The sequence below is a fragment of the Empidonax traillii genome, unplaced genomic scaffold (assembly GCF_003031625.1).
Source record: "Empidonax traillii isolate 1590-97213 ecotype Southwest subspecies unplaced genomic scaffold, ASM303162v1 scaffold24:size2376012, whole genome shotgun sequence".
NCBI classification, from domain to species: domain Eukaryota; kingdom Metazoa; phylum Chordata; class Aves; order Passeriformes; family Tyrannidae; genus Empidonax; species Empidonax traillii.
Window position 1 is genome coordinate 1,758,355 of NW_020955217.1, and position 13,957 is coordinate 1,772,311.

At 38.8% G+C, this 13,957-nt stretch overlaps 1 protein-coding gene across 9 annotated transcripts in view; it reads right to left on the reverse strand.

Moving 5' to 3' along the window:
- Positions 1 to 13,957, reverse strand: part of ARID1B (AT-rich interaction domain 1B) — a 325,355-nt gene that overhangs the window by 288,177 nt on the left and 23,221 nt on the right. For all 9 annotated transcript variants that reach the window (XM_027905010.1, XM_027905001.1, XM_027905021.1 and 6 more), the window contains exon 2: positions 5,174 to 5,368. In XM_027905010.1, the coding sequence (XP_027760811.1) occupies positions 5,174 to 5,368 (195 nt within the window). The remainder of the gene's footprint in view (positions 1 to 5,173; positions 5,369 to 13,957) is intronic.

The following is a 13,957-nucleotide window of genomic DNA, read 5'->3' on the forward strand; positions in this document are numbered from 1 at the left end:
GCATACTCCAATCTTCTGGACTTAAAATTATTTCAGAAAGGAACACACACACTCAACCAGTCAACCAGTAGTAAACACGTGAGTTTGCTAGCTTTAAAACTATCTGCCAAGCCAACAGCCAACTGATTTCCTTGGCGTAAATTTGACATTTCCAATCCAGGACATTACCCAATACGGGCACTGTAAACCCTCTCCTAAATGACGTAATCACAGTGGTGCTGCTACAGTTCTGGTTGATTTGCAGTTTCCATCACAATAAATCCTTGCCGCATATTCCCAGAAGTTCTACAATGTTTCTGCCCCTTTAAAAAAAAGGTTCTCCAAGTTGAAACTTGCTATATAAGCCAAAACAAACAAACAAACAAGGAAGCAAGCGCAAGTATACTTTTTTTTCCTTATGCCTCAAAATAATCTGTACATCAAAAAAAGGGGGGAAATGGAATTATTGCTTCTCTGAATATTGACAGTTTCATTCTTAAAACAAGGACACTGATAATATTTTTTAAATTTGTAAATCAAGAATATAAAAAAATGTTAAAGGGAAAAGAGATTAACACCCTTTCATCCTAAAGTATTTCTCTAGCAAAAAAGGGAGAATGAATAGACAGAGGCTTAAGCCTCATAACTGTCTTGCTACAGGCAGGCTTATGACTTCATGATCAGTACTAAAACGCTCCATTTTAAACAGTCATAAGGAATGGCTATTGTACATGTCCACACAAATGTCTTTCCTAAAGAATTTACTATGCATTATAGCAACACGATCCTATTTACACAATAACTTGTTGTTCCAGTCCATCAAGTACACAAGGAATTTTAATGCATGCTAAAAAAATCAATTAGGCAATGATCCTCTGATTAAACAGGCATATCACACCATTCAAATTCTTTCAAACATATTCATAAATACAAGCCCTCAAACTTTGCTGAAAACTTTCAAAACCTGTGCGTGGATATTTCAAGTATACGATTTTTAAGTTTAATGAAATTCATCACAGAATAAAGTATTACATGCTATTATCATGAAAAAGGAACACCATCAGATAACGGCAGAAAAAAACCACCTTATTTTGATGGCTATTCTGCGGTAATTTTGCTTTTAGCAGAAATGTCTTTACAAAGCACCAGAAGGCTTTCCTGCAGCCCATGGCACCAAAGGACAGAAAAATTTTGAGAGGGCAATCGAAACAGAGCCAGAAGAAACTACAATTACATCATCAATTGCTTGACAGAGGTCCAAAAAGGGTGAGAAGAGAAAAAGAAGTTAAATGAAAAGGAAATTATTGTCTTTATAATCAGATATTATTATTCAGACAGTATTTCAATCATCGTGAAATGTATCGCAAAATCAAGCCTGAAGTTTGCGGGTGCCTGGTATCCCTGCGTATTAGGATTTTCAATTTTGACATCATCTCTTTGTAATTCCAAGTGATATCTAACTGAAAGTTAGATCAGAAACTGAAAGTTAAACCTGAGAGTATGTTTTTTCTGCCTTCTGTTTCTACATATGTCCCCTGAAGTCCTGGGTAAAGAATGCTAATAATCCTAAAATTACATTCACCCCACGCAAACCAGAGAGAGAGTACCTGAGATGATGAGATAGCAGTATTAAGATTTACATGCAAGAGCAGCATTTTAAAGCTTTGCTGCAACTTATATCTCAATCATGCTGAAGACTGACAACATAGGCACAGGTCATCTTTCTCCCAACTTTCCCTTGCCTTCTTCAGCCCCTTTCCCACTACAGGTGGATGGGAAAGAAAGAAACCCCCAACTTTCCTAGGAACATAAAAATCTCTACTTAATTAATTTGCCATATATAGTTATGCAGAGTGACAAGAGATACACCAAGTATGTAATCCTATAAATTAAACATATTATTCTTTTAGTATCACCTTCCTTTCTCATACCTCCCCTTTTATATAGGTGTCAAATCAGCCCAAATGCTTTATATGTTTATTTGACTCACACTGAGTTAACTGGACATGCCCTTAAAATTTCACAAAATGCTGCAGCATTCTTCAAACTGCTTAATACTTTGTCACAGCAAGCTATCATCCATCTTCACAAGACAAATCTAGATCTCTTTTGCCAAGTGTCATAGAAGAAAGCAACAACCTCAGGTTCTCATTAGCTTAATCCTGCATGCCTACTTTTATATCTCAATCCATTCATCTTTAGTTATATTAGTGCGAAGATACTGTCTCCATTTCAAATTTTGCTCCTCATGTATGGCTCAGTGTGTTGTTCTCGGGTTCATCACTGGTAACTCATTAGAGATGAATTCCAAACCCAAACACTTAGGAGATCTGCTTTGTCTCTTCACAGCATCCTTTGCAGTCACGCCACAGAACATATCCCACACCTTCCATAATCACTTCAACATTCAGAGATTTCCACACAGAATGTTAAGGCAATCTGCAGGTTTATTTGCACCTTCCTGTTTGGTATCAAGCATGCCTAGACCAAACAGCAGTTGTAAGAGAATGTCTGCAGCACTTCGTAGATAACTCTTTTACAACTGCTTATCAGGCTATGCTTGATATCTGTGCTGCAGATATGTAGACTGACTGCACCTGGTAACATTTCATCTTTTTCATCCTCTTTAATGTTTCACTGCTTATGCCAGAGGCCTCCCTTCCTGCAACAGAGCTCTTCCACCTCTGTGCTACAGGCTGGAACACACTATTCTCTGCTGCAGTATGACACAGACCAGCTATATCAAGGCAATTATCTTCATTTCTACCATTTCCATTAATTTTAGCTCAATCTTTAGGGTGTTGTTTGTCATCTTTGTTTCTTCATTTGCAGCATTCTGCAGAAGATTAAGTAAGTTAAACTGTAAGTTAAAATCTGTCAAGTCCCATATTCTAACCTCAAGCCACACTTGCTGACAAAGAGCCAGACTTAACATTTCAAGGTCTTCTTCAAAACTCAAAAATCTTCACAGTTTAACAAAAAGCCTTCTTGTTTCATCCAAAGAAACAGAACTGACACCCTCAGCTATCTTTGGGCAAAGCAAACCATAATGTAAAATAAGAACATCTCCCATTGATGTTTCCCACTCTTCCTACAGTGTGGCACTTCCACCCTCATAATTCATCTACTCAATGTTCTCTCTGCACAATACTTAAATCTGAGCACTGTATGTGTTTAAGGCCCAGTATTTTTTAACCAATCATGTTTTTCCAAGTGCCTTGCGCTTTTGATAAATTCAATGTGACACTGTAAAGGAGTCCAATTTCCAGAAAATGCTGAGATTCATCTTCTGAAACTTCTGGCAATATTATTTATTTTATATATATGATATCTAGAAGTAGGTACATGCTACACAGTCAATTTTAACAAGAGTAGCTGGTTCTCCCTATTTAATATTCACATCACAGGAGTAAAAATCCAGCCAGGAATCAAACTGTGGCATCCCGTGCCAAAGACAACTTACCACTCAGCTGGTAAGTTGGCAATTCAATTTACAAACCTGCATTCCTGCATTCTAATCCTTTGTAGAAAGGTGGTAATATATGAGCAATATGAAAAGAACTGGATTCAGATCATTAGAGGTTCACGAACCAAACACACGAAGCCTTGGAGGCTGTCCAAAACAAAATCATGCCTAGGTGGTGATGTCCGTTCAATAAAAATCCAATGTCATAATTATCCTCTCGCTTTTTCCCCAAAGAGCATTAGTGCTCGGAACGGCGCCGCAGCTCAGCCAGTTACAGGAACGCTGCGAGGAGACGGACAGGGCCTGCAGCCAATGGCCGTGCCAGGTCACTGCCTGCTGACGGGTAAGCTACAATTACCAAGCAATTAGCAAATGCAGTGAAAATTCAACGCTCATCTCTGCGTAACACAGAATAACTCATTTTTAAATTAAACGTGTGTTTTAATAACTTCACTTTGGCTAGAGCCACACAGAGAAAAATAAAGCCTCCTTTATTCACTTTCTCCTCCCTTTTGCAGCTGACAAAATGCTTTGCTGTCTGAATCAAGCAACCAAACATACTGTTTGACATTTCTAAACTAAACAATCTCTTCCTCACCAGTAAGTATCTATTTAACAACAGAAAAGAACAAAAATTAAGACTACTGCTAACGGTACTATACTATATTTGAAACTCTTATTTAATTAACTGCCTAATTAACATCTTGTCCTGCTAGATGGGTGATAACAAGAATCAGCCAGGCACCTATCTGACAGGGTGTCCAAAATTTTCTTGTCTTCTCTATATTTAACAATAAATGACATAAAAAAAGATAATCTTCAATCAATCAGTTGCACAAAACAAATGTCTTTTCCCAGCAATGGTCAAGTTATTAATCTGTTGTGCTCACAACATAGTGTAGAGCTCTCACCGCCTACACTCACACCCCTAATTTGAAAAAAAAAAATTAGCTAAACGTTAGCTTCTTGATAATCTTGGTTTATCTCTCCCTCTAGAAAACGTGTTGTATCTTCCTTAGTACAGGGTATGCACATTGGGATTGACCTTCTTTAAATGGGTAGGAAAAAGGCAGAAGGTCACTATCAACAGTAAAATCCAAGTAGATAAAAGGAGATTCTTACCTTTCTATATCCTTGGATACAAAAAAATATATAAAACCTGACTTTCAAGAGCTGTTAATCGGAAAAACAGAAAAAGCTACAGGCTCCAATAAAAATGAGGAGAAAAAAAGAAAACTAACCACCACAACAACAAACAGCTGATACAACTACATAAGGCTTTTGTATGCACTGGACAACACTAGCCTTAATACACTGATGTCAGCTCTAGGTTTTCATCTTACATTTAAATGTATCCAAGCCAGAGAGAAAGAGAATATAAAACCACCCCAAAAAAACAAAAAAGCAAAGAAAATAACCAAAAAATATACAAGGCTACATGATGTCAATGGTAAAAAAGGAAAACTCATGGCATTTGACATACTTCTCTCTCTCCAAAAAGATATCAGCAACAAACTAAATCCTTTTCTAATTGTAGGGGATTTCAGAAAACATTCACACTGCAAACATAAATTTATTAAGTTTTCAAACAGTCCTCCATTTTCCTTCTGCACAAGAAATACTTCTTTATGTGGTTTTTCTTTTGCACCCTCTATATTAAAGAGGTGTCAGAAGGGAAGAGAAAGAGAGGAGGGAAACCAAAGCAACCCAGAAAAATCCTCCACAAACCTGTTGCTGTGGATACTGCATTCCTCCCATGGCTGCCGGGGCTCGGCCCTGCATTCCCACGGGATAGCGCTGGGGGCCGGGAGGGCCGTAGGACTGCCCGGGGTAGGGACTGCTCTGCTGTGCCTGAGAGTGAGGGTTATTGCCCATGCCGTACAGCTGCGGTCTCTTCATGACCATCGGATCCATTGGACTGCCCTGTGGATAAACACAAGCAAAAGAACATTTAAGACATGGGAAGGAAAAGGTCAGAATCATCAGACTTGCTGCTGGCAGACTATACATGTGTTTTCTCAATGCTTTATACATCAAATATTGACTTGACTTACAAACTGGCAAAGTACCATAACCTGGTTCTCATCTTAATTAGATGAGGTTTCGAACGGTGATTTTGAGACTTCCACTGCATTTAAAAAAAAAAGTTTTGCACTCAAGATTGTCTCTTACCCACAGAAAAAGTAGAAAAAGTGCAAATAAATTTCAGCTCAAAAAACAATTAAGTATACTGCTGTAAACTCATTAGCGTTACTTTCTTCGATGTTAAAACAAAAATAAGATAAAAACATAAATATATACCAAGAGACAAAAATAATGGACAAGCAATTTAACCTTGAGAAAAGGTCTGTTTTCTTACACCAAAAAAACGAAAAGGAGAAAAGAGTTTCCAAGAAGCACAATGCATACAGAACACTGTATTTCAGTGTTTTCATATTGTTATCACGTGCACTAATAAGTTTTCAGATCAAAAGGCAAGTCATAACCCACATTTTACATGAAAGTTTATTTACCTCCTTAATAGACCTCAGAAAATTCAAACTGCAACCAGTGATGGAGGGGGAAGGGAAGCAAGGGAGGGAAGTTTTATTTTTAGACTTTTTGGCAGCACTTACCAAGCACTGAAACAGTTTCAGGACAGGTGTCAACCATTGTGTAGTATTACTCTCATGTTTTATTACTGAGGACTAACTGAATCAGAAAAAATATCATACTTCATCAAGCGCAGTATTGTATTGTTAATATGACAACCATTTTTTAATTCCTGAGTGCCGGTTATATTCACAGAAGAAAACTTGGGGGGGGGAAGAGAAGTTTTTAAAAACCCTATCACAACTTCATCTTCATGAAAGAGACATATCCCCCCCTCCTCCTCCCAAGAAAAAAGACATATTAATTCACCCCACCAGGAGTAAAACTTCCTGTAGCACATTTTGTTCTTGTTTTCCTGCAGCAGACTGCTGATCGGTTTCATTTTAAAACCTCCTATGCAACACGACTTTTACAAGTCTTTCCTGGTTATTACATTCTGATGTAACAGTTATTACGACAATAATTAACATTTCCCACTGCCATCCTTGTTTCTTCTCACTACTGCTGTTTGTACTACTAACACACTCTGGTTGTTTTTTTTTTCCTCTATACAATGTCTTCTCTAAAGTAGTCACTGCGTAATGACCTACTACGCTTTCCTTACTGTGAATAAAAAATATCAAACCTCACTTTTTTCACTGTCTCTCTCCACCATTACCAATACCAACATACCAGGAATGTCATGCTAAACTAATAAAATATTCCAAATGTGGGCACACTACACCTGAGGAGGTGGAAACAATAACCTCCTCCTCCTCACAGGACACCTCCATTCACTTCAGAAAAGGATCACCCTTTTTTACCACTATAGCAAACTGCACAATCACTTCTAATTTTGGGTGAGTATTACTCAGCAATTTTCCCTTTATTATTTGCTCTGTAGCCAGAACAGAAGTTTCTATTTTTTGCCATTAAATGTCCCGGGGTAATTTCCTATTTATATTTCATTCCTTTCAAAATCAATGGTTCTCCAAACATTTCAAGTCACCTGACCAATAACAACATTCTCTCTTCTTTTTTTTTTTTTTTTTTTTTTGGCCACCATGCACTCTCACCACAGTTTTAACACAAAGGCTGAGCAGATGAACTATAGATTTCTTGTTACAGTGTCCATGGGGACAACTTACATTTCCTCCTGCAAATCATAATACTTTATCTGTATTTATTTCTGTGTTTCAATGTTCATTCTGTTCATCACCTGTCATATTCGTCTTCTCAAATATAAATCCTTGTTCAACGCGAGTCTCAAGCTTCCTTCACGAGATTCTCATGAAGCCCAACAGCAGTGTTCATTGCCACCATCTTCTGTTTCAGAGAATTATTTCCAGGTCTCATCTTCAATAACAACATTTACTCAAATTCAAGTTTAATTAATTTTGAGTGTAGTATTTTCTGTTCCGCATCCAATTCTTAAATATCATTATAAACAATGCAGATAGCTACACAGCTAAAACAGTCTGACATTTTCAATTATTAAGACTACTTTCAGGTGCATATAAACTTTGACAAACTTCAAGCATTTAGGCTGAAATTTTCCAGGCCATATGTATGCCCGAGGCTAAAATTCTCTGGAAAATTCAGCAGAAACAGTTCAGCTATGTCTAAGAATGAGGTCACAGAAAAATACATGGTTTATGTTCTCACATAAAACACTTGAAAATATGTCTTGAATACCACACTTTGAGACACAGAATTTTAATTTGCCAGGGTGACACTGGACATTCATGAAGGGCAAGGCGTGTGCCCCGTCAGAGAGAGAGCACCTGAATGTCACCAGACTGGGAGCACAGGAAGAAAAAACAGAAGCACAGGCGCGGCACAGCAAGGCTTCATCAGAGGAGTTACAAAGTGTATGGAGGGAGGCTTGAATTTGCCAGACAGAGGGACAACAGGTTACAGAAAAGCAGTGGAGACACAAGTGGGGCAGGAAGAGTTGAAAGAGAGAAGAGAAAACAAGGTCAGGAGGTGACATGGATACAGGCCAAAGAGTCTCTGTCCCCTGGACTAATGACCTCCAAGTAGCAGAGCTTCTGCGTGCATGTATGGTAGGAGAGTGAGCCTCACTGCCAATGCATCCTTCCTTCCCTTCTTCTCACCAGAGCTTGCCATCATTATGCTTCTCCTTGTCTTCTCCAGGTGAGCTCCTCCTCTTTCCCTCAGGTGACAGCACTCCAATTCAGATAGGTGAAGGGATAAAGATCCTGAGATATTGCAGTAACTCCAGTCACCAGGGGCTGCAGCTAACTCACACAACATTGAAACTGAGGAGGCTGTGGTCACTGGGTATGGTTAGCAAGAGATACTCAGAATTTACTGTGCACAGTGCAAGTCAGGCATCCAGAGAAGGACAGGAGATATTTGAACATGAGAGGGTTAGAGAGAGCAGTAAATACTCCCCCACAAATTACTGGGACAACCCCTAGAGTCCCACCCTAGCTGTTAGTGCTGCGTGTTCCTTCCTCCCTCCGAGGTCTCAGGGAAAGAACTAACAGTAGAGTGCTCTGATCATCTCTGTGGTTGGAGAAGATGGACGCAGTGAAGAAATATCCCACGCACTGGCCGGTCCTTATGGAGGCTGGCAAGTCACTGCTGCTATTCCTGACTCCCTTCGGATTAGATCCCAACCATCCGTGTGGTGAAGCTAAAGATGAAGACATCTACCAGTGACTCAGTGGCTGTCAACATATTTCTGCAAGGCAAAACAAAACCAAAGAGCCAGCTCCTCCCCAGGCTTAAGAAACATTATGATTGCAGAAGTTGAGAGCTCTTGGAATGAAGTTTGCCCTTGCAACATTAAATGTGTCACCTTCACAGATATAACTGTATTTAAATACAGTCACACTTTAGTCCTCACAGGCAGTGGATGGGCCAGCTCTAGTAGCTATGAGCCCACAGCAGGGCAGTGAAGGGGCTGTTGTGCACTCCAAGGCTTCACTTATCATATGGGTAGTGAACAAGGCAGACAACAGTCTTACCATTTAAAGTAGCTGTGTGCTGCTTCAGAACAGGGTACAGTGAGAAAGACCTGCAGCCATACACTTAACAGAAGTAAAAAAGAACTGATCATCAAATACTGTGTTCTCCCAAATAGTGAAGGTAAAAATTTCAGTGCAACTTTTTCCAGCTTTAATGAATCCACATTTCATGCAATGCTTTAGCATTGTTTTGAACTTCTAGGTTTCATTTTTGTAGTAAGAGTTTCTCTCATCCACGACATTTTCGCAAAGTTATTTAGAAGGAGCTGTTAATTGAGACAGGCATATTATATACTTATCTGAAGGTTCCTTTAACATTTATTGTTCCAGTATTTTCTTTAACATTGGTTCCAACAGTTTTCAAAGACAAGTTTTCGGTGACAGGATGATGATGACAAGTATCAACCTCTTCATGCTGCAGGGATCATAAGCCAACCCCTCCACACCTGCTCTCTAATGTTTACCAAAAAGTACAGCATTGCTTTAACTGCATCACACTCTTCTGAAACCCATTGCACGTTTGGCCATGAATGGATGATATGTGTATTTTCACATCTTCCATGTCAAGTTTTAATTACTTATTAAATTTTATTTTAGTGTCATTGCAGTCATAAATATCTATTTGTTTCCTTTCCCTTCCTTTACAGAACCATCCAATTTTTCTCAAGTGCTATTTTACTCCCAATATACACATTACCTTTTTACCAATTTATCTTGTATTTGCTCATGCTATTTTTTACTGCCATATTATGCCAGGCAAGCCTAAATGGATTCTGCTTTTTGCTTCTTATTCCACACCTCCTCTTCAACTTGCAGCATTTCATTTAAACTTTGTGTAGATCTGCAGTTCCTCAAAATACCTCAGTCTTGTTCTTTGCTTCAGTCCACAGTAATGTTATAATTTATAACCCCTTTATTATAGTGCCTACCTTGTGTCAGTATCAGATTCATTTGCACATGTACTATCAAGCTCTGTGAGAACAGAGCATTTCAGAAGAGTTCTTGCCTATTATGTGCCTTGTGAGTGCATTAAAACACCCAGTGGAAGGTTTGCTAATGATTTCAATAGGGCCAAGGTTTTATTCCTGGTCTTTAGATTGACAGCCTAACCATTAAGGTAGGACACTGAAAAGCCTACACTGCCTATAAATAGTAACTGACAACATTTTTCTCTTACCGATCCTTTTTTCAAATGTTTTGTGAAGAAGAACACATAAACTTGACATTCCTGCTGTGCGCAGAAGTGAAAAAATTAATATTCTACACCCACTTGTAAATTCAGTATCACCACCACTTCTGCTCTCCTCCCATCCAAAGCAATCAAATACATCACCTCACCCTGAAGTACCTGGAGATTCAATTTTATCTTTTCTAAAAACCCACTACCATTTTCTCTTGCCATTTAAACAGTGTTTTCCTGGTTATTTTGTTTGCACTCGGATCTGAGGCAGGTTGCACAACAGAGTAACTTGAGCAGCAGTCTGACCAAGATGTAACAGCTCTTCCTTTTAAGGCATTACTGATGTTATGTACACATTATATATATCCACTACTAAGTTACCAAATAGTGTTTCACCAAAATGTTTATCTGAAAGATGTTTATGAATACGAACAACACTGGTCACAGTCCCAAAATATAATTAATCTTTCCATTTAAAGATGCCACAAAGAACTCCCCCCACTGAAGTCTCAAGGCAGGGAGGAGTGCGAGACACTTTACTAAGGTCACAGTGGGATTCAGATGTGATGGTAGTGCTCTTATACAAGGCAGAGAGAGCAATTCACTACAAGACAAGACTCTTCATGTGAGAGATAAACCTGCTTTTCAAGTGAAAATGTGCTTTTTTGTTTGTTTAAACAAAAATATTGAAAGAGGCACTGGTTTTGCTGACAACTGAAAACGCTACAATTTAAAGCGACTATAAGCCACAGAGCATCCCAACTAATGCTCCATCATTTATGCTTATAACAAAACAACATGAACTCAACACTCTCAAGTAGACTTCCCCTCAAACTCCTAGAGCTACTGAATACAATAACTCTTTGTTTATTCATTTATTCATCTGCAGCCAAAGCTTCTGTCTCCATTAAAAAAAAAAAAAAATCCACCTCCATATAAAAACCAAAGCCTTGAAACCTCATAATAAAGACATAATCACTTACCAACATTCCAAGAAAGATGGGCATGGAGCTTGCAACTCGAGGTCAGGCACCAAGTTACAAATTTATCACCAGAGATAATCACAAGTATTCACTATAATACAATGACACAGCTGGCATGAGGACGGAACTGGAGAAAAGATAATCCATTCCTAGATAATGCCATCATTTGTATGAACATGTACAAGGACGCCTTAGCCAACACTTTTACACGACAAAAGTGGGAGTATCAAAACACAACTCTCTTTATGTGTGTTTAAATATCCACTTAAGAAAGCTGCAAGCAACTATTAAAAAAGTATGAATGTACAGCATTAAATTCTGACTGATATTAATAATAAAGTCTGAGAGGTGAATGGCAAACATGCTTCCTATTTTTTTTAAATAGGAACTCTACTGTCTGTATTTTAATAAAGTTTTTAATTAAAAAAGGCAGTTGCACAAACAGAACGAGGAATAAGCAAAAACAAAAAGACAAGTTCGACATAAGCCTATGACGAGTCAATACACTGAATGAAGAAGCATAAACTAGCAGAAGATGTAACAAAAATAGCCATTTTCCTTGTCTTAAAGACTCTCCACACTGTCTGATTTCAGCTGCAGGGAGACATCACAAAGATTATTTCCCACTTAAAACAGAGAATAATGAAAAAGTGGAAAGAAAAATCAAAGCTATGTTCCACAAAGAATCAACTACAACTCCCCTAGAACATTTACAAATAATTTATACAAGCAACTGTTTATGCAGGATGGGGGAAACGATGTACTGGTTTTCAGTTTTCTTCTGGGTCCTCTTTAACATAACCCAAAAACTGGAAGGTCAGTAAGTCAGCCATTCTCTCATTATTTTGCACGCAGATAAATGTAAACAACTACTGAAAGAACAAATCACAACAAACATATCAAAGAAAAGAAACCTGGTTTTAATGAAGTATACACAACTAAACTCTTTGGTTGCCACTACAAGTGCAGGTAAAAGTGAAGACAACATCAAAAAGCAATTATACACATTAACACACCATGATAGCCAAAACAATCCTAAGTTTCTGACGAGTTCACAGCTCAGAACTGCTGCCCTTCAAGTTGCCTTTGTCTCTGCCAACTACTGACACACAGCTAATAGGTTGCTCTGAACTCAACTAAAGATGTGTCATCTGTCCTCATTACACTTGAACACCCTTTCCTAATTCCAAACCTCTTCCAGGAAGGACTCAGGAATTATATTCCTGCTTTTAGAGATGTTTTCTCTAACTTGGATGCCCCATAGAGAGAAGACTTTTCTTTAAGCATGAAGAAGCTTTACTCTCTTCAGCAAGTTTGCAGCAATTTCTACTGCAGCAGGGTTCTTAAAGATATCTTTGGGGGGTCTTAAAGGTATCTTCTAGCAGATGTATCTGCGACTATACATGTCACTCGTTCCAGCTGCTGTTCCTCTGTCCTGCCAGACCACGACCACACTTTAGTTACTTCCATCCACAGTCCAGCACCTGAATTTAGAACTGTCTGTGTCGGCTGGTTTTGCACCCACACGACAGCTTTGGCACTGGAGCACACGAGACACATGGGCACAGCTCTCAGTCTACCATTTCTACTATAGGAATAGCAACCTGCACCAGGAGAGCAAGGCAGATAGCAAGGGAAAATAGTATCTCAAAAGTTCTCAGGCTAGATTTACCACTGGATGTCTCACAGCCCTAAGGTCTCCTCAGTAGCCAACACTGTGGCTCAAAGAGGAAGAGAAAATCCATTCATAAACCCAGAAAACTGTATGTTAAAAAAAGAAAAGCCCCACCCAGAATACTAGCTACTTCTATTTTGTCTGGCAATGAGGTTCTCAGCTTCCTAGACAAGTAAACACCTTCACTCACTGTGCATGGCTGCCATCTGGACCTCGAAAAAAAATTCCCTTACCTACTTTGTACAGCTCTTACACAAACACATCATAAGATGGACAGAAAAGGATGTACTAAAAATAGTGTCCCTCAGCCAAGGAACAGAGCACTGCCCTGACTGGAACTACGGGAGCTCTGCAGGAAGGCTCCCTGCAGAGAAGTATTGCAGTAGGAGGGGAAAACTTACAAAGTCCTGAAAGTAAGTGATGGGGCGGGGGGGGGGGGGGGGGGGGGGAGATGTAAATGAAAGAAATCCCACATCCACTTCAAATTTTAAATGAAAATCGTCCTAAACCTAATAAATATCCAAGTGAATCTGAATATACTTTTTTGGTCACTTGGCTTTATTCACAAAAATAAAATTAAACATCAGATGTATTTAATTGCTGGAGAGAACACTAGCTGAGAAAGTGACATAATGGACATTGTGGGAAGACAGTGTACCCACAAAAAGGTATAACCAATCACATCTAGGTCACAAGCCAGAAGTACATACAGTTAGCTGCACATTTTTTCCACTCCAAGCGTTTATATATAGTTCTATGTTAACACACACACACACAAAAAGGTATGCTGGTCATATATCCTCAGCATTTATGGCAAATTATTAATCAAGTCCCACCTGAAACAATTTGTTAAATTGATTTTAATCACTGGGCCTCTCATGTGAAGCTTTGTATAATCAGCATTTCATTTACAAAATTAATTGCCTGATTGATTCTCAAGAGGCAGTAGCTGTCATTACACTGCTGTCATAACTTTTGAGTAGGGGTGTCACAACACTGAATTCTGACAGTATGAAGAGCACTGCTATTTAAAAATTGAGGGTGGGGAGGTAGGGGGGAAACAAATACAGTGATTTCACAGAATTGCTCTTTAGCCCAATAGAATGT